Source organism: Columba livia, chromosome 8, assembly GCF_036013475.1.
Source record: "Columba livia isolate bColLiv1 breed racing homer chromosome 8, bColLiv1.pat.W.v2, whole genome shotgun sequence".
NCBI lineage: Eukaryota > Metazoa > Chordata > Aves > Columbiformes > Columbidae > Columba > Columba livia.
Genome location: NC_088609.1, coordinates 15,643,756 through 15,671,016, shown reverse-complemented (window position 1 = coordinate 15,671,016; position 27,261 = coordinate 15,643,756). Strand labels below are relative to the sequence as shown.

At 48.2% G+C, this 27,261-nt stretch overlaps 1 protein-coding gene across 1 annotated transcript in view; it reads right to left on the bottom strand.

The window, feature by feature from the left end:
- PRRX1 (paired related homeobox 1) overlaps positions 1-13,298 on the bottom strand; it is a 42,521-nt gene extending 29,223 nt beyond the window's left edge. Inside the window, exon 1 of the mRNA XM_005498851.2 lies at positions 12,829-13,298. Within this exon, the coding sequence (XP_005498908.2) occupies positions 12,829-13,069 (241 nt within the window). The 5' untranslated portion in view covers positions 13,070-13,298. The remainder of the gene's footprint in view (positions 1-12,828) is intronic.
- Between the last annotated feature and the right edge of the window lie 13,963 nt (positions 13,299-27,261).

The window sequence follows — 27,261 nt, the reverse complement described above, 5'->3', positions numbered from 1 at the left end:
CTGGCAATAAGAGAACGCAAAACGGAGCGGAGACACAGTGACACACAAGATGGCTCTAGCCATCATGGTCCACCCTATTGATTTGGAGTCCCTCTGTACTATGAGAATGCTGAGCACGTTTATCCTCCTTTCCCACCATTGATTAGATTTGCAGCACTCCCTGTTTTCCTCATTTTACCCAAAGCCAACAGTCTTGCGATTCCAAAAGACACTGTTCACATAGACTCTCAACCTGGCCAGAAATACCAGAAATGTCATGCAACAGCCTGTTTTCTTCAGAGTTGCAATAAACTCAGAAGAAGTCCTGAAATACGAGAGCAAGTTGGGCTATTTTCACGTCTGATGTTCACCCTTCATAGGAAAACCTCTGCAGAGCCATCTCTGCTATTCCTAACAGCAGGATTTTGGAGAGGGGATCGTCCTATAAATGAGCGTGGCAGCTGGTTCACATAAGGGCCTGAGTTATCATCAGAGATTAGGACATTGCTTTTCTTTTATGTTTCTCACTATGTTTTGGTTCAAACCTGTAAATAGCCTCGCACCAAGTGGATGTACATTCTCCATCTGGTCCTGTGATCCAAATTCCTGGCAGGAACAGCCCTGACATGGAATTGCGCAGGAATGCTGCAGCGTGTCCGTCTGTCCCACGGCTAGAGCCGAGCTCCTCGGTTTTCTAGTTTCTGTGCGAGACGCAGTCACAGCATTTCACCCAGTTACCCCGGCTAGGGAGACCAATAACTCACGGCTGACAAAAGCGCCTCTTCCAAAAGGGCTTCCAGACATTCATGGACAGAGAAGCCAACACTCTTCTTCAGAGTTATTTCTAGTGATTACATAGCATCTCACGGTTAAAAAAATGCATGTTTTCTACCTCCTTTGAATGCACGTCTGGCTATTGCTCCCAGCCACTGGCTCTTGTTCTATCTTTCTCTAACGGACTGAAGCACCGAGGCAGGGAGAAAGACCTCTTTCTAGAGAGTCACAGAAAGGAGGATTCAAATCCATCACCACAAGTGTCTGGAATGACTCTCGGCATTGCACAGGCCGAGAACGACGGCGATATGTCACACCAGCAAAATGGCTCCTGCTCACAGTGGAGACTGGGAAAGCACAGCAGAGTGCAAAGCCCTTCCAAGGATGCCTGGAGAGAACCAGGAGCCCAGCACCACTGCTGGCAGGAAAATCAGGATTCAGCACCCAGCCCTGCAGAGTGCTCCGACCCTCCGAGAACAAGGCGTCCTCTGCACTCGCTCACTGTAACCTGCTCCAGTCACAGACTGTCTCTGGGCAGAGGAGCACACAGCATTCACAAAAGCAGACGCGAGCCTGGCCAGACTGATGAAGGGCAGCTTTTTGGGGCATTTTGCTTGCTAACTGCAGACTAGTTTGTCTCATAAATCACACCACCTACTTCCAGCCCACAATGCCCAAGCCAAAAGGCATGTCTAGGAAATCTGTTGCCTGGTTTCCCAGCAGTAGGTCACTCCAGTGAGCGTGTCCCTTTCCCATCCACATGCTTTCCCTTGGCTGGCTGGGTCCTTCTTGCTCCCCCAGGTACCCCAGTTGAACCCAGCACAGCAACCTGCTTGAAAAGTGGGGGGAAATTAGAGACAGCATCATTGTGCTGCCCAGGACAGATGAAACACAGGATTAAGCACACAGGCACATTCCCACTCAAGTCACGCAGTCACTGAAACTTGGGGAAAGAATGTCCAAGAAACCCCTTTTACTCCCTTCCCAAGGCAGAATCAGCTCTACGTTGTTTATTCCTTTACATGTTGGTCTCAATCAGATCTGTGCTTGTGGTCTCCAAGCCATCCTCACAACACCTCATCCAGGGCTTTCCTACCCTCCCTAGACCCAGGAGGATTTCTCTACTGCCTCACATACATCTTGCTGCAACAGAAGTGGGCTTGGAGATCAGTTTACACCCTTGTCGTCTTGAGCTTAAGCACATCTTCCTTCCTCCTAAACTGGAGCTCTCCCTACTGCTTTACTTCTCTGGACTTTTTTTGACTCAGTTTGCATCTTTCTTGACACGCAGCATGCCCAAGCAGAGCCCACCTGGGGCGCCCTCTGTGGCTGAGCACCATGAGAAGATGCTCCACAAATGAAGCAGAACTACAGGAGATGCTGGGGGTGAAAAATATTTACCTCTCCTCATAAAGACTGGGCACTCTGCACTGAGTAGGAGAGTTGGTTTGAGGCCAGGCGAACAGATTTGCAAAGGGCATGGAGCCACACAGCTCCAGTATAGGCTCCTTACGACGAATTCATCCCCTTTATAGATAGCAGGTTGACAGCAGTGGCTCCCATGCCAGGGCACCACTCAGAAACCCCCTGGACTGTGATATGATGGAGATCTGCTCCATAAGTGCATCAGAGAAGTGTGAGCAGTCACTTCCCTTGCAAGCCTAGTTTCCCCACTGGGAATCACTGGTAGAGATGAGACAGACCCATCCCATTGGGTGCTCGTGACCGGACCTCGCAGAGCACGTCCCATGGAGGACCAGCTCTGCCGCAGCTGGAGGGCTTGGCCGGTGGCGGGGCATTCACAGGAAGGGTTAGCACCAAAACAGGTCATTAGCAAACAATGTGGGGTTCTTCATTCTTCTCCAGGCCTCTCATTTTCCTAAGGGGAATGCCTCAGAAAACCCAGTGGGGGGGGAGAAGGAATTTACAGTTCCCTTCCAAAAACCAGCCTTTGTTTGTTTGATTGCTTTTTTAAACGATTCGAGTAACTTGTGAATACATTTTCTGATGATTCCCACATCCTCCCAGCTGGAGAACGGTTCATGAACAGACTCCAAACTTTGTAAATGAGCTTGTTAGTCATAAGTCTTCAAACAGGCTTGATAAACAACTTTCAGCCTGCAGGATATTCATCAACCATTCTGTCTGCCTGGTCTCCTGATGCTAATTTATTATTTACAATGAGAGATCCCTCTCCTAAATCACAGGTGATTGTTTCTTTTAACTGATTAGCTGATTTTTTTTAAAGGAGAAACAACAAAAAACAAGTCACAAACAAGCAATGAGTCACAAGCACTCACTTCTAAGCAGTTCCCCTAGCTTCCATGAGACTCATCAGCAGTTGTCCAAATGAAAGAAATTTTAAGTAAAGATCTTTTTGGCCAAACCTTCAAGACCAGGCTATAGCCAAGAAAAAGAGGGTGACCATCCCAACCAGCTGCTGGGAATTCCAGCGCCTGCTGCCAAATGCTCCAGGGACCGTCCTGCTGACTCACATGTGCCCCTCTTTGCATCTTTTGGGTTTGTGGAGAGCCCCAGCATCTCGAGACGCTCAGGAGATCTGAGTCCACATGCAAAAATCTGCCACTGAAAACTGTTTCACTCCATGGATGGGTTCACACAGCAAACACAGCTTGTCCCGAGAGCATGGGATGCACTCAGGTGTGCCTGAGCAGAAGATGGGTTCACTGCAGCAACAAACTTGCCAGAAATTGCTCCAGTTCATGGAAGGAGATCTCCTCAATGCTAATGAGTTAAATAACACAGAAAGTAGTAGATTCCAGAGACTGAGGTGGATGAAATTGCAACTTGCTGGGGGCAATGCAAAGGGAAGAGAATCTTCCCAAATTGCTGCTAAAGCCAAGCTCTTATATAACCCACAACCAGCAGATTTCAAAGCCCCTAATCAGGGACTGGGATCATACTCAGTTATATGAGTAGGAAAAGTGTGGCACAGCAAGGTGAACTCAGCCAAGTTATGGCAGCAAATACACAGGAAAAAAGACATCAAGATTCTGTGGTCAAGGCACTAAGGCATTTTGGAGCAATAAAAGACAGGCTAGGTCATCCTACTGGGCCATCTATACTGATGCCTGGAAGAAAAAAAAGCCTCACTGTTTCAATTTTGACTTTCGGTGTGAGACTTTTCTGGGCAGGCTGCTCCCAGCACCAGCAAATGCTGCACCCTACAAACCCTGTGCTGTGGAACCCCCAAGCAGAGTGGCCCCCCAGTGCCTGGGGAGCACATGGAGCAGACAAATGCCCTCCCCAGCGGGCTGCCTTGTGTGTGTGTGTACGTAAAATCCAGACCTGTGTTTCCACCACCCCAGCCCTGATCCATGGAGAGGCGCAGGCTCCCATCAGCATTCAGAGTGATGGCAGCAGGATGCAGAGCTTGGCCCTGGACTGGTCTCAAAAGCTTTTTTTCTCTCTCTCACTGCAAAATCAGCAATGCATTTGCTCTGACAACCTCAAGCACTCAAGACCATACAGGCTGTACTACCATCTCATGTCTAGAAACACCCTCCCCAGTGCTAAAACACACTCGGGAAGAGACATTGACTTGTCACCAGCTGTCTCCAGCACTGTCAGCATGGGACTCGTCCATCCCAAGCAAGACCTCAGTGCTGGATTCACAAACCTCTGCTCCGTACTTTCCATCCAGGGTGAAATGCAATGCTGTGCAGCACACAGAAGGATAATGGGCATGAAGCGTAAATGGTGTTTCAAGCCAGAGGGTGGGGAGAGTGCTGTAAAGCTTCATGGGAAACCAGCCCAGACTTCACGGGGAGAGGAGCTGCCTGGAGACCCACTGGCGAGGGCAGCCCTTTCTGCAGCACCAGGCTCAGAGCATTAACACTCTGTTTGCACTGTTACGGCTCAGGCACTTTTCCCCATTAAAGTCCAATCCATCCCTGCAGAGCCGAGACTCCACTGAGCTGATGTGAAGTGATGGCTCTTTTAAAGCTGCCAGTAGGTTTTTTGTTGGGTTTGTTTGGTTGGTTTTGGTTTTTCCTTTTCCAAATGTGGGTCATATTAGTGACGCTTCCAAAAAAAAGGACAATTTCCACAGCACTGAACAGGTCTTCATGGCTTCACTAGCACATTGGCTGCAGTCCAGCCCAACTCACCTGCCACTTGTTCTGCAACCACAAGCACAACAAAACCAAGGGCAAATAGCAGACTACTAAAGGTTTCCATAGGTTCAAAACCTACCCAAGCTTGACCAGTCCAGCATCTAGAGTGGCTACAAGAAAGGGCTGGGAGCTACTTGGGTTCTGCCTTCTGTAGCCACCCACTCTGCTCCAGCACCCCCCAGCACCCTGCTTTGTTCCCAGTGCCCCTGGGTCTGCTGGTACCCTTCAGAGCTGATGCCACCTTCTTTCTTCAGGCCTGTCCACTCAGTGGCTGCTGCTGGCAATTTTATTTGGTCCCTAGATGCACAGGGCCATGGTTAATTTTGGTTTTACTCTGGTTAAGGAGGACACATGAGAAGTTCATCCCCTGGTGGGCTCAGAGAAGGAAGCAACATCCCCAGGCTCCTGATGAATTCCAGCTCTTGGTGCAAAAGCAGTTCTGCTGCCTGAGCAGCTCATCGAGACGTGGAGATGGTCCTAGCCAGACACTGAGCGGCTCTTTGGATGTTTGCCCTGCCCAGCAGTCTTGCTGACTGGATGGAGTTTCTCCTGTAGGAAAATTTCTCTAGCCAGAAATGGAAGAAAATCTGGGTGGAATATGAACTGGATGCTGCAATAGGATGTAGTGACTTGTTAACAGCACAGTTGGCTCCCTTTATTTCTCTTCTACCCTTCCCTTCCAGGAACACAAGGCACCAGGAGGTCCTGGACTGCCACTCCAAGGCAAAACAGTCACTTCACATGGGCACAACAAATCCAGACTGTCTGGGACAGTACTTTAAACACTGGCATAACCTTTTCTCAGCCTCTGGAGGCAAGAGAGGGACCCAGAAAGCTATGGAAGCTGAAAGAGATGCTCACTGGCCTCTCTTTCAAGCTTTGGCCTTCACAGACTCATCCTTGGGGATGCCGAGCTTTCCATTGCAGGAGGAGGCCCTCAGCTTCAGCACCACTGCTCCCTTCCCAACCAGCATCCTACAGAAGTTCTTATTGGGAAGAAGCTTCTCTCAAAAATCACACCAGCAGACAGGCAGCGCACCTCTGCTGAACTCCCATCCCCACCTCACACCATCTTCCAGGGCTACATTGTAGAGACCAGCTGAGTCCCGCAGAAAGAGCACAGGAAGAGTAATGTACTGCACGTGTACAGATCAACGAGTGGATGACGAATGTGAGCAGGGCCAGCAAATTTAGGAGTAAGAAGTGTGGGACTGCCCTGGAGGACTGTTGGACCCTCACTGTAAGAGAGCTACAGTCACAACACATGGTGACAAAGGACAAATCCCTACACACCCATGTCAAGGGGCTAGTGGCACACAGGTCTACATATGTGTGAGCTTCCACTGACACAGTCTGTAACAGAGTCCCCATAGAGACTCTCCAGTGGATAGTAAAAGGCTCAATTTATGCTGCATCTCCCGCCTCGAGGGGAGGCACTGCTGGGTCCTTCTCCAAACCCCCTGGGACTGACCTAAAACCTGCTGGGATCTCCCACCCCTTTGCGTTGTCGTCTCTCTCACCAGAGCAGCCAGTGGGCTCAGAAGTTGTTTCCCACAAACAACTTTTCTTGGGGGAAACAGACTAAAAACCTATGCTCTGTCATCCACCACCCGAGCACAGGTTGAAACCTTTCTGCGTCTTGAGCGTAAAGTGGTGGGGACAGTTCAAATCAAGTCAGATCAGAGCCTTGGACAACAGCTCCTCCAGCCAGGCTGTGACGATTCTCATTCCGCATCTCCACAATCCGCCCCGAAATCCAAACCTCCTTTAGGAAAGGCGAGTAGGGTGGGGAACCAGCGGTGCAGTGATTCATCCTCCCCAGAAACACAGGCCCAAGTCTGGAATATTGTGACACTTGATAAATACTCGTGATGTACTTCGTTACGCAACGGAGGCCCAGCAGGAGCACAGCTCCCTTGGGGCTACTTAATATGGGTTTCAAAAACAATTAAATATATCATAAACAACTTGCAACCGGGAATAAACACCTGAAATCCCATCAACCCATTCTGGCGATGTCAAAAACCATGGGAGCAAACTCAAAGTTGCCAAGGGAAGAAAACAAAAAAAAGAAAAAATCCTCGAAGGAATTATGACCCTATAATTCTGTGTCTGCCTTGTTAAACGCTCAGCCCTCCCAGCCCCTCCTGCTCATACTCTGCCCATGCTCTTGCTCGCTCTTTTCAGGCTTCTTAACATCATATATTTTGATGCACATTGCACCTCTGCCGAAAGACAAAAGAATCATGTCCCCAAATGCAGACAGCAAAACTGTTTCATGCCTGCGAAGAAATATTCCACCGACCTCAAAAAATACTTTTTTGCATGACTGGAGGCTGCTGGTCAAGCCTTTAAGCACTAATATTCATTAACTGGCACACATATAAGCAGCCCATTGAATTGCATGCAAGGACTCGTGTGAGTAAGGATTGCACAAATTAAACCTGAGATAATATTTTCCCATGCGATCACTGCTTTATACATCACCAAAAAGACGGAAAATAGACTGGCTAGTAGTGGAAACTCAGGGCAGATGACAGAAAGCTGATGTTCATTAAAAGTGTTCTGCAGTTCAGACCAAACCTTTAAGTTTTATGAGAGATTTCAAAATCTAATTTTCATGGAAATGTTTTCATTACATTAAGAGGGGAAAAAAAAAGAAAAAGGGCAAAAACCTTCAGCAAAATCTTTTTCGAATTAAAAAGTTGGAAGCTTTGTGTCGATGGATTGAAAACACAAATACCATCAGCAAATTATGAGACCATGAGAACCAGGAAGCAAAACTGATTATGATCAAAAAAATGAAATTCACAAACAAATAAAAGTCTAGTTTCACCCGTCAAAAGGTGGGCAGCGTGGCCAGCGCTCACAAACTGAGTTAGCTCCCTCTCAAATTCACATGGCTCTTTTTTCTTTGTTAATTTGTACATTGTCCATTTTTATTTGCTTTTTGGTGCCTTTATTTAATTTTTTAAGACTTCAGGTTTGTGACAGTCACGTTTCCATCTTTAGTCTGCATCCAAAAGCTCTAGAAATTTATCTGAAAAACCCGAAGTGTTTTTCAACTTCAAACTGTAGGATTCAGGGATGTAAGAAAAGTACCCAGCACACTGAGATAACTTGCTGGAATAACCACACACCAGCCAGCCCGAGAGTGTAATTAAATGGATACGCCCAAAGAACATTGATGGAAAGAAAAAAACTTCTAACAACTGGTCTGTGTTGTTTATCTGTTATTTAACCTTTATTCTAGTGAACACCGTCCACTCTTCCTGCAAGAGGCCTCCAGGATACACGCAGTACAACTGGTAAGCACAAGAGAAATCAAGCTGTTGTATTTTTCACGCAGGTATCAGAAGCAACAAGTGCCTCAAAAATAATATGAATCTGATCCACAATTTTTGCACATCAGCGGCTGGAAGAGGATGACTGGTTCTGGAAAGTCTTCCTTGGCAGCACCTTGTAAGGATGCTCACCACTGCCCGCGGGATTAAAGACACTGGTTTCCCTCGCTCATCCCAGGGTAACCAGCGGACATCAGCAGCTCTTTGTCCATCAGCTATGCAGGACAAGAGAGGAAGAAAACAGCAGCTAGATTTAATCAATTTACCCTGCATTTTTTTCCCCCGTCTTTCTATTCTTTGTACGTGCCCGGTCTACAGTCTCAGCACCTTCTGGGAATACGGGCTGTGTTTTAGTAACAAAAAAGCCACTTAGTACCTCAAGATAAAGCAGAGGTTTGCAAAGAAAACCCTGCAGTTGTCCCTGGTGCTTCCTCTCACGTTCACCCTCCATGCGACTCAGCAGCCCACCGAATTACTTTTCACATTTCGAATTGCTTTTCACGTTTGGATGCAGTGGCAGAGGTTTTCCACCTCGTTCTAAGGCGGTATATGGGGTTTTTTTTTGCGAAGGGTGGGGAAGCACAGCACCGCAGACAACCTCAAGATCAGCAAAAAAAAAGAGAAACAATTCAATATTTACACAAATCCTTTTACTCCTACAGCAGCCCCACTTGTTCTGATTTAAAAGAGGCAATTAAAGCATAAAGAACAGCCCTGCGGGAGCACACCAAAGGTTCTTCATCCGAGGATCCTGTCTCAGACTGCCAGCAGTGACAGAGTCAGCGGGTATTTGCCCAGGGAGCAATGGAGCCGTCTCAGCCTCAGCTCATCCTTCCCGTCTCCCAGACTCACGGCTCCCTGAGACAGCCGCTGCTGCCGTGAAGAGCCATCCTCAGTCCTCCCTGAATTTGTCTTGTCCTTTCTTGAAATAATTGCTATTTCTGATCTCTGCAAAATCCTGTGCTAACAAGAGCCATCACCCAACAACATGCCAGCTGAAAAACCCCTTTTCCTTGTGCTCCCAACCCGCTGGCCAAGAAGAGGGAGCTGAAGCCAGCGCAGATGCTCTGCTTGACCCAGCCTGAGCAAAGAAACTCACCTCCTCCTGGCCGGGTTTCTGCTTCCTTGGGAAGCAGCGGCAGTGCCGAGGGGCCACAATTCCCACTGAGACAGAAGTAGTCTTGGGGTCTGCTGCACCCCAGCTTTAATTGCAAATGAGCCCTGAGAGCCCGACATAATCTGCCAGCCTGGGAGAGAAGCACAACCCATAAACTGCCATCGCTTTTATACTGAAGATAAATTAACGGATAGTAATAACTCCAATACGCAGAACTTGTGCACATACTGGATCGAAGTGGGGTTTATTCATTCCTCATGAAAGAAATGAGAGTATAACAATTTTTCTTTTGCTGCTCATGCTTTTGCCACAACATTTTACACGCCATCAACAGCGAGACTCAAAACAAACAAACCAAAAAAGGGGGAGGTCAAAAATGTCATCTTAAACATTAAAAACAAACAAACAAAAATTCCAGCTCTGGAATTGGAGAATTAACCTGGTCAGACCCACAAGTTTTGGGAACTCATAGGCCACCAGCAGGTTTCTGTCACTCCCAAAGAGCACAGGAGCAATAGGAGTCAATTGCCTTTGCTGTGAAGCTCAGGGCATCCCCTCTGCTGAGCTGGGACCTACATTTTTCATCCTGGTTTTAGCCAGAGTTAGCAAAAGCCCTGCTGCCAAAGCAATAGTTGGGTTCATCTTAACAGGTGGTTTCACAATGAAGATAAACTCAGGTTGCAGTGTCATCCTGGCTAAGCAGCAGAGACAGGGAGGTTGCTGTGAACTCCATCTGCTTTTAGGGTATGGTTTTCAGAGCTACAGTTTGAACTAAAGTCAATGAGAGTGACAGCCTCGCAGCATGACTGAGAAAATCAGCTCCTTAGTAGGCTGACAGTTGTCCCAGAGATGTTTTGGTTTTTAATAAGACAAAACGTTTCCTCCTGAACCTTTTTCAAATGAACTAGTGGTGAAATAGTTCCTTCAATCTCAAATGTCCAAATAAAACCTTTTGTCATTTATGTGTCAAACTTTTTCCCTTAATTTTGAATTGGACAAATCATCCCAATAATTTGACTTTTCACTTTGGTTTGGGAGAGAAACCAGTGACTAGCTGAACTTCCCCCAGGTTGGGAGAACATTTTTACTATTCTTCAGACACTCTGCAATTTCTCCAATCGCTTGTACCTTCTCTCCCTTAGTAACATGGAGAATAACCAAGCCCCAGCGGTTTCACTGAACCACCAAGAAAAGCTCATGCGTCTGCAGCATAGTCCTTTTACTGCCTGGGCTGCGAAACACTTCGCAAAACACATGCAATAGGTGGGGAAACTGAGGCACAGAGATGCACAGGTTCTACTAAATGCATCAGTGGAAAAGCCGGAAAGCCCAGGTGACAGCTCTGCCCAATAATAGCGAGAATGAGAATTAATCCATGGTGTTCATTTTGTTGCTTACTGTAGAATACTTTTTAAACTTTCGAATTCGTTGCAAGAGCACTGAAACTTTTATAGCATTCAGAAAACTTCTAAATTGTTTGAAGCTGCAGTTTGGCAATGCTGGTGGGTAATCACACCCTCGGACTGGGATTTTTGGTCCTTTTAGTGCTCTAAGAGCAGGGTGGGCATTGGGAAAACACAGCCCCGCTTTTCCAGGCTGACCGAGGCAGCTCTGGAGAGCTCAGCAGTCCGCAAGAGGCAGCACCAGGAGTAAATCGGGTCCAAATAAGATAAACAAAACCGAGGTGTGGGGGGGTCGGAATCGAACGAAAAAAAAAAAAAAGTTGTGTACGTAACTTGTTGGTTAGTATCTCGGCGACCCTCCGGCTGCTGTGTTGTCACACGGGGAGCTGAATCGGGGTGAGCAGCGATCAGTGCGTTCCCCGCTAAAATATACATCTTCACGGCCAGAAAAAAAACCACATTTTTCCGGGTCCTGGGAAGGGCTATTTTTCAAAGCCATCTCCCAGCGGCGGTGGCTCCGTCAGCCGCGCCCCGGGCCGGTTCTCCACTCGCTGCTAACGCGCCCGGGGATGATGCTTCCCCGCCCGGTGAAAATGTCTTGCCGGGGTAAAACTCGGGGATCCCACGGCCGATGGTGTAAGGAGCGGTTGCTTTTCGGAAAACTACCCCCTTCCCTAGCCCGGTTTCTTTCGGGATACCGAGAAAGCCACGTCGGATCCGCGGGGAAAAGAAGGTCGGAGGCCGCTCCCGGCAGAAAAAAAAAAAAAAAAAAAAAAAAAAAAATCCCGAAAAGCAAACGAAAATTGCAACTGCCGAAAACTGAACGAAAATTGCTTTTCGGCAATTGCAATTTTCGTTCGCTGTTCGTCGGCTGCCGCAGGGCAGACCCCCGTCCCGGGATGGGGGGCTACCGTGTCCGCAGCCGTGGGCCCTGCCTGCCCCACGGTAGACACGGCAGGGACGGGCACAGCCAGCCCTTAGCCACAATGAAAATCACGGCCAGTCCCTGCACCCGGGGATATATATATACACACACACACACACATATATATATATACAAAACAGAAGGAGAGTAAGGGGGGGCCCTGCACACCCACCTCACCCCTCTTCGCCGCGGCTCGCCTTTTCCGACACCCCTGTCCTTGGAAAATAACAGGCGGTGCTTGGAAAATAACAAGCGGTGCTTGGAAAATGCAGCGCAACCTGGCGCCCGTCCTCACCGCCCTCAAGCCGCGAGGTTGTTCTTTTACGGCTACTTGTGCGCCCAAACGAAGACCCGATAAGACGGGATGTTCAGGGGCAGGTCTGCGCCCTGCCCTGCCCGCCGGGGCTACAAAGGGATCAGGCCCGCCCCGGGAGAAGCGAGGTTCGGGGAGGAGGGGATCGACAGCTGCACTTTACAGCCGCGCACGCACCCTCGGGCTCTTTGCGAGCCGGGATGCTCCGGGCAGGTCGTTGGACAATCGTCCGGTCACCATCCAGAGCCTCGAGCAGCTTCCTGGTGTCCCGCACACCACGGCGCCAGTCCCAGCTCCGACGGGCCGGAGGGACAGGCGGATAGAGAGAGAGCGACTCTGCCGCCCGCCGCGCCTCGCCCCGTCCAGCCAAGTCCCGTGCTCAGCCTCCACAGCAAGGGATGGAAAAGTGGGCTCAGCCTTTCGGCTCGATCCTGCCCGCCCAGGCTCCCAAGGCGGTTCTCCTCCGAGTCTCCCGAAAGAAGACGGAGCAGCGCGGTGCTGGACGCAATGAGCGCGGCGCGGTGGCAACGGGCAGCTCGCCGCTCCGCTTTTCCCGGGAGGCAGCTGGAGGAAAACAAACGTTTCCGCACGCCGCCGGGTGCCGGCTCCGCCGAGGGCTGGGGGAACGCGGGCTCCCCGGACCGGCTCGGGGAGAAAGGTGAGCTGGCCCAGGGACCGGCAACGGCGGCTCCTCCGGCCGCTTCCCCGCGGGAGCCCCCTCGGGACCGGCACCGGCGGCCGCCGCCGCGGCTTCCCCGGCAGCGCAGCGCACGTGGAGCGGCCGCAGCGTCCCCTCGACCCGGGGAGGGATGGCAAAAGGGGTGTCCCCGCACTTACTGTCTTGCTGCGGGGTGTCGCTGCCGCTGGTCAGCCCGGGGGACTCCAACAAGTTTCGTCCTGGCTCTCCGCTGCCCTCGTCCGCCTGGGCAGCCACCATGTCGCCCGCCTCCTCGAGGTCCAGCAGGTGACTCACGGAGAAGTTCTTCTTGGCTTGTAAATTGTCCAGGCCAGCGGGGCCGTCGAGGCGGGCGGGCAGCAGGGCCTGCCTCTCCATGGCGTGGGCATAGCCAGACGCCATGGTACCGAGCGGGGCTTTTCTGCCCTCGCCCCTCCCGGGCGCCCACCGCCCCCGCTCCCCCCCAGCCGCCGGCCCTTCTCGGAGGGATACGCAAGGACCGAACGGGGGAAACGGAACGGGACCCGACAACAGCGAGTGGGGAAGCCCTAAGGGGAGCGAGCAGGACCGGGCTTAAAACATGCCGGAGGGGAGAGGCGGCGCGGCCGGCTCGGGGCGCCGGGGCGGCGGCGCAGGGAGCTGCCGCCGGCCGGGAGGCGCAGGGTGGCTGTGGGGCTGCTGGGGCGGGTGCGCCCCGTCCCTCCGCCTCCGCTGCCGGCGGTTCCCCTCCCTCCGCCCCTGCGCTGCCCTCCCCTCCCCTCCGCCCCACACTTCAAACGGCGGAGGCGGCTCCGCGGCGCTCCGGCCGCGCCGGGCACCCGGGGGAGGGCGGCCCGCGGGGCCCCGCCAGGACGCGGCACCAGCGCAGTCCCCCCGGGACGGGGTTGGTCAGCGCCGGCCCCGCAGCGCTCGTTAGCTCCTCGTGGGAGGTGTCTGGGGGAACCCCCGATTAGAGGGTGAGAGGGGCACAAAGAGAGTGTGGAGAGTAACCCCCCTCTTGTCACCCAGAGCTGCACCTGGAGGGGAGGGTGGACACTGCCCTGCGGTATGATTCCAGGGCAAAGGAGTAGGGAAGAAATAGTGAAACTGAGAAACGCAGATGAAAAGGTGAGAAAGAGAAATGGAAAAGAAAGTGTGGACAAGGAGAGAAAAAAGGAAGATGAGAAATAGTAAAAGAGGAAGAAAAAGTGCAACAGAGAACTAAGAGAAAACAAACCAAAAGGAGGCTAGCAAAAAATATCCAAAAGGAGAAACAGCAAAGAGAGAAAGACAGGAGGAAGATGACACAGTGCTAGCGCTGCAGGCCAGTAAGCAAAGAGGTCCCAGTAGTTTGGCCTGGCCCTGCTGGCCCCTGTGGCCAAGGACAGGTAGAGATGCAGGGGGTATTCCCAGGCCCTCACTCACTGCAGAAGGTCCCCAAGGACAGCAGGGCTGGCAGCAAGGGCCAGGGTCCCGCCAGCCAGGAAAGGCTGCTGTGTCCCGGTGGCTGGAGCCTGGGCTCCAAGCTGCCACAGCCAGCCCAGAATTTCCATCCCCCCTGATCTGGGGAAAGAACATTTGATGCCATCAAAGGGCTCCAGATTGAAAACAGATGTGCTTCACCGAGCCTCTCCATGCATTTAATTAAGGCACAGGCATGGAGGAGACATTTTCATCATTAGTTTGCTTTCAGCTCCCCCCCTCTGGTCCCAGTTTACCCTTTGCAGTCTCAAAGACCCAAATGAGCATGTCAGGGCTGTGGGGGCTCTGCTGTCCCTGGCCTGGGGGCCAGCAAAGCTGGTGGGTACAGGCTGGAAAGGCCAGGAAAAGCACTGAGACAAGGTTGCGCCTGTGGACAGAAATGCATGGGTGCACATACACACAAAATGCTGCATGTGCATGTACGTATACAGCAGTGTGTGCCTCACTGCATGCTGGCATAGCCTGTTTTCTGCATGTGAGGGAGCATTCAAGTGTGGTGTCCTGCAGTACCTGCCCACGTGCTGGATGGGGAAGGAGCTGTGTCTTCACACGGGCATGTGGGGCTGCATCTGGCTGGCTCTTGCACACTGGCAACTTGTGCCCTGGCTCTCAGGGTCTCCAGGTTTACACACAGCTTAGGTGGACGTATGTACCTCCCATGCTCTGTACACACCCCTGTGGTCTGCCTAGCACATGAAACACCCCTTTCTCTGCCTTTCACAAAGCTTTGGCTGTCTTCTTCCTTGGTGAGCTGGGTTTTATCCTCTTTGCTCCTATTCTTCTTCAAATGGATGTTGCAGCTGACCTGGCTCTTCTGAGTGGGTGCTGCAGTGTCCCAGCCATAAACATCCCTTTCCACTGAGGAAGGCAGGAGGGGCCCTACATACCTGCAGATCTCAGCCTGCCACTAAAATAGAAGTAGGACCATCTTTACAGGGCAAGCATGAAGCATCCCTTCATTAGCCATTTAACTTAATTCAAAGTTTTAGAAAACTTGGGGTTAGAGTACAGGCAGATATTATCACCTTACCTGAATGTTCAAGTGTATTCCCCTCTAGTGTTCATCAGGACAGAAGAGGATGGGGCATTTGCCAGCCCTCTCAGATGCATCCGTTTCTTCCTGTGGGAACATCCAACAGCCAGCCTATGCACTCACTTGAGGGCTTCCAGGAGTTCCTGCAGGATAAATAGCCATAGGGCAGGTATGAGCCAAACCATGGCCTGATGTAATTCAAAGATCTCAACACACTTTCCGCTGTTTCAGATGAGGAAACCGATGCAAAGGCATCTTCAGCATCAACCCCAAAGCAGAGGCGATTTGATACTCCAGTTCTCATGATCCTGAGGCCAAAAAGGATTCCCATGCCACAGATGACCCATGACAGCAAATGCATGTACCATTTCAACATCCCACAGGCCATCAAGTAATCAGTTAGACATCTGTTTCCCACCTCACCACTGGCCTGCTATCAAGCTGAACTGATAGCCCTCTTTCCCCACCCTCCCACCTTTCCTCTCAAACGTGCAGCTGCTCACAGCCCCATTCCTCCACCTTCCCACACTGTCCAGGGAGTAAGTAATTGCCCCCTGCTCCCACTCCCAGCAAGGCAGGGACCTCTGAGCCTCTGCTGCTAGGTAGGGAGATGAAAAAGCCCGAAGGTCCTGAAATTGCCAGGAATTTGCTAGGTGAAGCACCCGCAGCTGAAAGGCCAAGCCTCATACTGCAGACAATAGCGTGACTCCAGTTTGGCCCTTCCTGCTCCCAAAACTGGTTGTCATTTGGAAGGACATCAGTGAGACTCACCAGTTGGAGCCCCACTCAAAACCGGAAGTCTGCACCTCTGCAGATGACCAGCACATTTGTTTCTTCTTCTTCCATAGAAAGTTCCATAGAAGTTTTTTCTTCTTCCATAGAAAATTAGAAGCTTAATCTGCAGTGTCAGTGAGAAAATCTCCAGCTTGAGTATTTGCCCCAATTCCTGCAATTTCCCATGAAATCCTGCACTTGGAAGTTCCTGTGGTTCCCAGCTCCAATATATGGGCTACCAAAGTATGCTATAAGCCCTTAGAAATGTTCCCCTCACCTTCTCATCTATCCAAACAGGGAGCTTCCAAGCACCTACAGCTGCATTCTTGGTGATGGTTTTCAGGTACAACAAACAGCAGCTGACAACCTTCCTGAGGGTCTTGCAGCCAACAAGAAAGAGCAGCTGAGCAGCAGTAACATTCTCAGGGCAGCTCACACTCCTTGTAGTTGGCGTTAGTAGGATGCAGGAAGGCACCAAGCACTGAGTAAGACAAGCCTCCACCTGCTCTCCTCCCACATTTAGCTCTTCTACACTGACCACCACACCACGTGCCTTTCCCAGCATAAAGCATCCACTTGTTTCAGATGCCCTAAATATTTTCTACCTGAGTTAAAAAAACCACAAAACACCAAAGTCAAAACCACAAATGAAACAGAAGAACCTGTGGAGGCTGTGACACACAGGTGTGGATTCTCAGCTAATATCATGGCACTCAGGTGAAGCACTTTGCTCAGTGATGGAAAGTAGTTTGGGTATCTCTTCCCTACCTTATTTTCATGAAACTTGCCAGGATGTAATGCCTTAGAGCCCTTTTTCGATCTGCCAAATTTGTTTCATCTTAGCAGTTCAAAAATAATATTGCAGGAGGGCAGCAGGGAGACGGAGGAGATAACAGCCAGTTTACACAAGTGTGTGCCTTTAGGAAACCTGAACAAAATGCACACACAATTTATTACCGCTCTGTGCTCCTTGGCCTTAACCATGCAAGGTGCTCAGCTACTGTAAGACATGCTGGTTGCCCTCTGACAACCTCAGCTGGGTGCAAGCAGTTCAGATAGGTGATTCGAAGGACAGGAAGACACAAATGATGCTCACTGCTCTCCTTGGCCCATAGCAGCAGCTGCTTTGGAGAGGGAGCTTCGAGATAGACCTCCACCCCTTTGCACCCCTAAAACATCAGCCACAGCTCATTAGGAACAAGCTGATGAGAGACATCAAATCAGATAATCTCTCTTCTGCTGGCTACTTCTCAGGCCATGTCCATACTGTCCTGTCCCTTGCCCAGAACTTGTTTGCCCTGCAAAGTTTTCCTCCCATCACCCTGTTGTGCAGGTTCACTCAAATGTCTGGTCCCAAGCCCCTTTGCACTTACTCTGCTCAGGGCTGGATAAGTACTGTGCTGAGCTGGACACAGAGAGCACCTGCAAGAACATGTATGTGCATATAGCTGTGTCACCTTACACATGTGTGAGCGTTTGAGCATGTATACACACACTTAAGTCTGGAGCCAGACCTCTCTCAAATCTCCCTCTTTTCTTCATTTTTTCCCCACAAAGAGGTGTGTTATTAGATCTGTGGGGATCAGGTAGTCTACAGTCATTTCAAGCTGTAAACTCAACATCAGGGTTTCTTTTAATCCCAAACATCTTGATATCATCTGGAAATGCCAGGAGCAGTTTATAATTAGGGTTTAGCATGCAGATTAATACCAGCAGCTCCAGGGTGAACAGACCATCATAGTCTAATCAAAGCTTAAATGGGGCAGCAATTTAAAACTGAGATTTATTATTCCTCTGCATAATATTTTGAACCAGGGGCTGAGTTCACATCACACACAATCATTCCTGGAAGTGCTATCACATCTCCAGTCAGAGTGAGGTGGCTTGTTACTGGTTCATGGAGGTGATAAATACTAGGCTTCGGGAACTTATTTAGGAATATCGCAGCATTGACACTGTACAAGATATAGAACCTGAGGCAGGAGAGCACTTGCACACATGCACAATGCATGGGGCTCCAATCCCATGTGGATGGTGGGGCAAGGCTACGGACTTATATTTTTTTTGCTGGGTGCCAGTTGTAATAAGGGAAGTGGCCCCAGGACACCAGCTAAGGGGTTCTCTCCTCTGGCCACATGTGGGTGGGGATGAGGAAGGATGGGAAGGTATGTGTTACTCCAGGTGGGAATAAAGACACCTCACAGCAACAGAACCATCCAGGGAACTGGCTTGGTGGCAGTGAGGAGGGAGTTCTGGGCAAAATGCAGTAATGGAAATCTCCTGAATGGTATTTCTGCAAAGTCCCATCTGTATGGCCCTTGGGAGTACCCCTAGGTCTAAGAGGTTTGATTTTCAGGGTAGGGGCAGCTGGGCTGTCTGTGCAGCACCTGGGTTGGAGTTTTCACTAGCAGGGCTCTTACCTTTTCAAATCTGCCTTGCACAGACCTCCCCCCACCTTGACTTGTCATTTATAAAAATACAAGTGGAAGAGAGGGCTGGGAGAGTGGAAATTTATTCGTTGGTTTGTCTGTACAAGTCCCAGTTTCTGGATTTCAAGGCAGAGTTTCAACAGTTGCCACCTAGCTTTCAACAGAGATGACAAGCACATTCACCAGCTGGCAAAGCTAAGAACTACTTTCCTATTTTCTTCTCTAAGTTTTCCATCAAGTGGAAGAAGGCCTATGAGGAAGGGAATGTCCTCATTGCAGCCTGGATGGTCTGTGGATCTGAGGTAGAGTTCAGTTCTTCACTTCCCCAGCTTTGTTCTTGCCAGGGAGATGAAGGTTCATGGATTCCACCAGAAAACCACAGCGGCATCAGCACAACCATCTCCCCACCATGGCTTTGCTCCAGTGGCCAGGAGCCATGTGAGCACAGGGTGACGGGGCACCATCCAGCAGGTGGATGACGCTTGTCTTCATCACACTAAACCTGCTCCATCCCCATCAAGGATTTCAGTGGGGTTACCTGCCTTGGCAGCCAGGACTCTGCCCCAAGAACAAACCGGGCTGTGGCCCTTTCAGGTGGCCTACTCACCCACCACGGCTACTTGTGGCACTGAGATGGACACCAGGAGCCTCCTCAGGCCAGCTAAACAGAGCTAGCCAAGCTAAATTAGGGCTAAGTCATATGTTCCCAAGGGTTCAGACTTGACCTGGCTCCAGAGCTGGCTGTGTAAGGAGCTGCGGGTTTGGATAAGCCAGCCGTTTAAGCGGGGTTTTATTACCAGGCGGGGTAACACAAGCTCTCAGAGGTCACCCGGGAACTTTAATCAGCACTGAGGGTCACTGGATAGCAGGCGAGGCAGGAGGAGGGCAGGGCCCAGGGCACACAAATAAATAAATAGACCTATTGAAACCACCTCCCTTCCTCCAAATGATCTCCTCTCCCCTCTCCCCTTCTCCATGCACATTATAAAGATCTCTGCTCTTTACAATCAGATGGTCAAATGGCCCAAATTTCTCCAGCAGAAAATCCAAGATCCCCTGCAAATTTAGCTGAGAAGTTTATCCACAAGATTAGGTTGCCTTTTTTTTTTTTCAAAACCCGCACTGCTGGAGATGAAAGTTCAGTCTGCTGGGCTGCTCTTGGGCTGGATATCAGATATCTCCAGCCCCTGAGAGAGAAAGCGTCCCATCAACTTCTCTCCCCTGCAGGAAAGAGAAAAAAAATCCTCCCATAATCAAGAGTCTGGGCAGACAAATTGGCACCACTGTTTTCGTCTTTTCTCCTTCCACCCCCTTTCTGGAAGAGGACTAACCCTTCGGAGCACAGTCACAACTCACAAATATTTGTGGGTATTATATTGCAAGAGGGGAAAATATCCAAAGGAAGGTAACTTTTTAAAAGCATAGTCCCTCTCCCATGGAAAGCAGCTTTATGCACGTCCATAAATCTCCTTTGTAAATGGTCATTAAAACTGCGTCGTTTAATTTTTTTTTTTAATCTCGTTTAAACACTTTTTCTCATCTTGCAAACGAATGATGTCATTGGCAGGCTCAGTAATGAACTGAAAAAAAATCAACTTTCTAATGTTTTGGGGGCTCTCTCAAAAAGCAAACATTTCAATGTCAGTCTGCTAATCCAGTCAAATACTTAAGCACGTGCTTAACAATCAACTTGTATTTAAGTGCCTTTGCTCCCACGGGGACATCTGTCCACACTCATCTTCATGCACAAAGGATGTGCTTAAATTAGGAGCATGTTTAAACTGTTTCAGGATGAGAGTCCCAGGGCCTGGCTGCTGGGCTACAGAACTGCTCATTGCACGGGCAGCACAACACGATGGAGACCCCATGGCTGCTGCACGGGGGTGCCCTCACCCGCCCGCAGACGGTCACCAGTCGTCCCTCTCCATCTGCAGCCTTGAGACTGATGTCCTCAGGGTTTTCTGCATCACCGTTTTCTTTCTAACAGTCAAGTCCGCCTCTTCTTTTTGCCCGCTGTTCAGAGGAAAAGGCTTTCTCAAGGCGCCACACAGCAAGATCAGCACTAACCTGCATGGCTCTTTGCTTCACAGATATGCCCTTAGCACCCAAAACACTGTTTGGCTGAAAAACTCTTTGCCGGATACTTGTGCTTTTTGGTTTGGGTATGTGGCTGGAATTTTTAGTTTTTATTATGATTATTTTTATTTTTTTGGAAGCTGTTTTAATGAAATGGAAGCAAAACCAAATAGCAGTCTGACAAATGGGGAGAAATAAATGCAAAACTTGAAAATGAATAATTGGCATGGTTTTAATTAAAAAGCGGTTAACCATTTCGGGGAGAAGAGCATGGGTTTGGGTTGACACCGTCTGAACCCTGGAAAGAGCACGTTAAGCTGTTCACCATGCTGCGGGTTAAGAAAATGGGAAATAAATACATCCCAGCCACTTGGAAAACTAAACCATCTTTAGGGCTCAGCTGTAAACTTTCTTCAGCAATTTATTAGAGTCTCAGAAAACACTTGTTGAGTAGCCTTGGCCTATAATAAATATCAGTCCTTGTTTGTTTGTTTTTGTAATGGGAACAAAACCACATCTTTTTCTTTCTAAAGTGGATAATTTAATTACATGGCAAGAAACACATTCATTGTCCAGAATACCCAGAGAAGATTGCCATGAAACTGGCAGTTCGGCAGAGAGAGGAGGGCAACCGAGCCAGCTGATACCCAGGATGGGTTTCAGGGAAGATTTTCTTGTTGGCACCACCTATTACGCTGGAGATGACGACAGCACTGGGGTTGTCATTTTGAACAGGAGGCGGAGACAGGCATCTCTGCATAGGGCAGTTCTTACCCCAAAAGACGTGGAGCATTAGAGGGACAAAGCAGACGTGACCGGAACGAGGGACAGTGAAGGGAAGGGACGTGTTCTGAGGTGGCAGGGGGAGCTGACTCCAGCCCTGCATTCTCAGCCTGCTGTGTGCACTCACGGATTCGTCACGATTTCCTCCACTAAAAGCAAACCCCAGGTTTCTGCCTCCACTGCCAGCAAGGAGTCTGTCGCGTCTGTGTGTCAGCTCTGCTCAAGGAGCCCCGCTCAGCTGCTTGCTGACACGTTCTGCGTGCCTGGTAGGGGCCTCTTTCAAACCAGTTCCAGTAAAATGGGTGTTGTTTGAAGGCAGAAAACCACCTCTGTCCTGCATCTCACGTCTGATGTCATGTGCTCTCTTAAACCTAGCTCCAGTCTGAAAATACCAATGCTTTCTTCTAGAGGCTGAAATGCTTCAATATTTCTTGCTCTGCAGGCTGCCACCCCTTCTGTGGAGACCTGTCCCAGCCTCAGTGGTAGGAGGCAGATCGTAGCGATGGTCACAAGTACATCTGGAGGCGACGCCCCGTGAGAACAGGGAGCACTTGTGAGCATCCATCTGCTTCCGTACCCCCATTTTTGGGAGGCTGCCTTGCAGAAAAGGGAGTCGATCCTTTAAAATTGGATTCTTGGTGGGTTTGGTTGCCCACCCTCTACACGCAGCCTGGCTCTGGGTTTAATACTAGAAATGTCTCTGAGCTGAAATAGCTGAAGGGGGTTACTATCCAGATCAGCAATTACCCAGTGCACTTTCCCAGGGACAGCCCAGCAATTATGGTCAGCAATAAAGAAATCTGATGGTTGTCAAAACACAGACCCTCATTCCTCCAAGCTCTTCTTGAAGGGCACAATTAGCGTGCTGATGTGATTAAAGCCACGTTTGGCTTTGCGATAGGAGAGCCAGATGCACCCAGATAACTCCTCCGAAGCCAGCCGCTCAAAACCGAGGCGTTGGTTACCTGATTTGTAGCCAATCAAGTAGAAATCAACCATTCCTGTCCACATAGCTACATCATGCCGTTAAACAGCCAAACCCTCTTCTCTTACATGTCTTTGTGGGAGATGAAATCCATATGGCCCCGAGAGTGAGCGCAGGCTAAGGATGGAAGGAAGGACAGAAACAGCATTTCTTCAGGACAGAAGACAATGGAAATGTTTCCACTGATTCCAATAGGTTCTGAATCAGCGGCTGCAACCAATTTTCCTCCTAAATGGACTTCCATATGTCTAAAAAAGTCTCACAAGTGCTGGAATCTGTTACAGAACAAACCTGTACTTTATTACTCTGCTCCCCGACTCTGAGCGTTTCTCCCTTTAAATTCCTTGGTCAGCCATTTCTAGGCTTTGGGGTTCGCTTTCGAGAAGTACATTCCCTTGTAAAGCAAACATTTTCCATGAAACAGGGAAAAGTCTCTCCCCTCTGCCCCCGAGACTTGACTTTGCTCTGCTGGGAACTTGTGTCTTTAACTTCACCAGAGAAATAAGTGATTCTATGTGCAGAGGAAAGCATGGGGAGGAAATCAAGTTCACCAGACCTGAAACCTTCTCTACTTCACAGATAGCCTCTGAAGCGCAGATATTTGGGCAAAAGCCTAGCAAAGCCCATTTGTACCAGAAAATTTCCATTTTCCGCTTCTCTAAAAACAGAAGAGATTTTATTTTGCCCTCTTTGTGACAGGCAACTTTACACTAAAGATTTTTCTATTTCCTTCTTTCACTAAATCAAAGCAAAAACTGGCAGAAGGGACTTCTTCATTTTCATCAAGGACTGTTTTGTAAGGAAATAGAGTCGCTCTCCTGCCCATGATATCTGTGCTCTGTACGACATTTAAAGGGATTTAGGAACCTATATACCATTTTCCATAGCAGTTTAGGCACTACAAGGGACATTTGCGTGACCAGCTTCATACCCATATTCCAGTAGTATCAGTAAAGGTTAAGCAGTGAAATAGCATTTATCTTGTGCTGAGGTGTCAATGCAAGTCAGGCTTTCTACAGTGTCTTTAAAATATGATATGATTCTATGACTCTATGAAAATACGGTTTAAGTTTGATTAAGTTCCTAAAACCTACTAGAATTTTCCAAGCTCATTCCTGATGCTATACTGAAATGACCATAAACATTATAGTTCTCAAATTCATCTATCCGAGCAAAAATATTTTCTATTTCCTTGCAAGAGTGAAAACACAGGAAGAAAGTTTCAAAGCAACTTCCCCAAGGAACATCCCTAAGGCCCCATTTAATTCCCCATTTTAAGAAGTTTCTAAGCTTCCAGAGTATTTTTTAGTTGATGTTAACTTTAGTTTAAGGGTGTTGTTTCAAAACGAAATCTCAAAACATTTCATTAGAAAACAAAGCCAGAAAGCTTGGTTTTCTTTTTCTTCCTTTGCCAGAACAGTTCATCGAGCTGATGTGAATTCATGAACATTTTCAGCCAGCCTAAAGCACAGTCTTTGGCAAATAAATAATTTGCCCCAAAAAAGAAGTAATTGTCCCATTTTAAGAATAAGGATAAAATCCGTGATTTTAAGTGCTCAGGCTGAACAGTGATGGAGTATTTGCCCTGATGACAGAAAAAGAGAAATAAATTTTGCTTATTACTTTACATATATATTTATACATATCTGAAATTTATATACACGCGCATACACACACGGCTCTTTCCGTCCAACATGAATGTTTTCAACACAGAAAAAGTAAAGAGAAGAGATTTAGTACTGATTAGAACAAAAGTCGCACTGTACCTTACAGATTTCAGCATGTCTCATTAAAACCGGGCTTGAAATACACATATCCTTTAATAAATAAAGCTTAAGGTACATAAACACTGCAGCGGATATAAATTATTTTAACCAAAGTATGTAGGGAAAAAAAAATTACTGGAACACCATGATCCAGGGCATTTTACAGTAAATTGGACTTCATCAGCGGTTTTGCATTTTTATTTGATTTTGGAGTTCCTCCACTAAAGCTGTAAGTTTTGTAGAGTTTATTTCACACCTTGTAATTTAAAACGTTACACTCCATCGAAATTCCTCTCAAAAAAGGACCCGAGTAATTAATGTCTTTGGGCTCAACGTTCATTGTATCCCACTAGTGTGAAAATTCATAAAAATAAGACATGGGATTAGGAGCTTAACAGCCTCACACATTTGCAGAGCTGCTGCATTGGCAAATATTTCTTTGCCCTTTCAGAGCAGAGCATTCTCCTGGCTGCTCCCATTTGTTTCGTTGGATCACCCAAGTCATTAGAAAGTGCCTGAAAAGAAACCTTATGTCTTACGCTCATAATTTTTTTCTTGGAAACACAAAAATAAAATAAATGGCCATTTCTTCCCGTGCTCTTCTATTTTCTTCATTTGGTGGCAGGTTGTGCTTTAACTCGTCATGGAGACAATGGGAATTTTGGCCACTTGCAGCAAGGGGACTCCAGATACCCTTGGGAAGAGGCAGGACCTCGGGTTTGATTACTGAGAGCTGAATCGCTTCCTTTATACAAACGCCCTGGGTTCTCCTCCCTGGTTCCAAGGAGGTGGAACAGCTCTGGGTTGATTCACAGACTCCGTTTTGCCCTCGGCAGATTCATAGATACAACGGGTGAATTTGTGCAATGAACAGTAACTTTGACCAGAGTTTAATTTCAGAGGGACATAAACCATTCATAAAGTTGGGCTGAATTTGTCAAGCTCCTTTTGCCAAAAAAACAAACAAAACCAACAAGCCTAATACAGGAGGCTCTTTTTTAAACTTCAAAACATTTCATTCCAAAGTGTTTTCAAAGCAAAGAGGTTGACTTCATGTAGGTGTTTCTGAAATGAGCCTTTTGGAGGTTTTATTGAAAAACCTGACTTTAGAAAAAATGAAATTAAACTCTAAAATGGAACATTGTGTTTAAATCAAACACTGTGTCTTAGTTTGACTCAAAATTTCTGTTTTGTTTTGGTTTTCTTCTTTAAGACTGTCTCAGTTCAAAACAAATAGAATTGCTTCATTGCCTGGTCCCCTCCCCCAGGTATCTGAATTTGACCACAGTACAAAGCATCCTTTATTCATCCAGGTCGCAATCATTCACCCCAGGACATGGCTGGCCAGAAACCCTAAGGAGTAGGTCAGTACAGCTCTCCCTGAAGCTCTGGCTACTCAATTTTCATCTAAACCGGGCAATTCCTCCTGTGCTGAAATCCCCTCCAGATCGGGGTTACTCATCAAGGCTCCCTCTACAGACGACGGGGAGAAATTCCAGCCCAAGATCCCTAGGACAAGCCATACTCTGAACATGCCACTCGATTTTAGAGGGAAACAAGCTGTCCGGTTTGGACTCTTGAGATATTTTAAGTGAAGGGATGTGAAATTCACAACAGATCTACTCTTGGGCAGAAAGAATCACTGCAAATTGCTCTTTTCATTACTGCACGTGGATGTGGAAAGGAAAACCTTTGTCCAAGACAGATCAGCTATTGCATCTGCTCTGGAAATTAATTTGTCAGCAGCAGCTGGGAAAATTCCATCGGCATTCAAGTACTTCGCTGCCTTCTGATGTTTAAGGTCACATTCACATTACCTTTCTGCCAAGCACTTTTTGGCTGTAAGACGGTTCACGATCACCGATCCAACGAAGGGCTTTTCAGGAGGTTCTCCAAAGAAGAGCAAGCCAGAAAAAATGTCCATTTTAATTTGCTCTGAACATTTTAAAGAAATACAATTAATATAACTGTTTCAGCATCCTAAATTAGGTTTACACATTTTACCCCATGGAACAGTGCTTCTAACTGAATGCAGTTAGCACACTTGTCGAAAAAGAAAAATTAAACATCTTCTTTTGAGCATAATGAAAGAAGCTCCTACCTCCAAGCTTGACCTGGAGACTGTGCCGCAGCCTCCCTTTGCCCTCCAGCCCTAGAGAGCTGGTTTGTGCTCAGAGCAAGCCACCTTCGCAGCAACAGGGCGAGCAGATGCTAAGCAAACATCAGGGTTTCTCAGATGGGTGCAAACTGGGAGATCTCTGAGCAAAGTTATTCTTTAGTTTGATCAAAAAATCTGTCATCGCATACTTTGGCTGGTGAAGAAGTGATAAAATCATTCAGCTTTGGGACATGGAGCAGTTCTCTCAAATTTAAATCAGATGGAAGGAGAGACAACTTGTTTTCAAAAGCAGTTAGGCTCTCAGCAAGGATTACAACTCCTACCATTTTCTTGTAGCTGCAAATTGAGCACATTTCAGAGTTTGAATATAGCACTAAACAACCACCATACTTTTCTTACGTACTTATCTTGCACCACAACTCTGTTTCCTCATGAGGACAAAAACCACGAAACCTGGTGCTGTTGTCCATGTGAGCATGTAGCGATCCTGTGCTTTGCTTGCTCGGAGGACATCTACATGATTTGATGCACAAGCATGAGGATGAGTCACAGATGGCTCGATTAGTGTTGGAAACTCAGTGCAGATCTGAGCAAGTTTTGGATGCTTCCCACCATGCATACTTCACTTCTTGTCTCACTGCAGAGCCTGCTGCGCAAATGCTTTAAAGGGTAACAGAGAAAGGGCTGTGCCTCAGGAAGAGCCGTTCTCCTCACACACAGTTAATGGGGCAAGAAGATCCAGGTTTAAACTGCAGCGATGGAGTTTCGAGTTAGACCTTGGGGTAAAATTCTACTGCTAAGAGACAGATTCTCCATCACTGCAGGGTGCAGGAACTATAGGACAATTATCTGTTAGGACAGACAGAGTGGACTTGGTTGTGGCTGTGAGTCAGAAGACATCTTGAGATCCTTTCCAATTCTGTCATTCCAGAACAGGAGGCCACCCTACCTGCACCTTAATCTTGCTTGGAAATGCACCCTAGAAATAGAAAGTCTACAAGTCGAATCCACACACAGCAGCTACTGAAGTAGCAATCTAAGAAATAACACTAATATAACCTTTGAGCAACAGCAGAGCTCACATTTCTTGACACCCATGAGCACCACACATAGCTGCAGTTAAGCAGTACTGAGACAAAGTTTTGTTTGAGGGTACCCAGGACCGGAT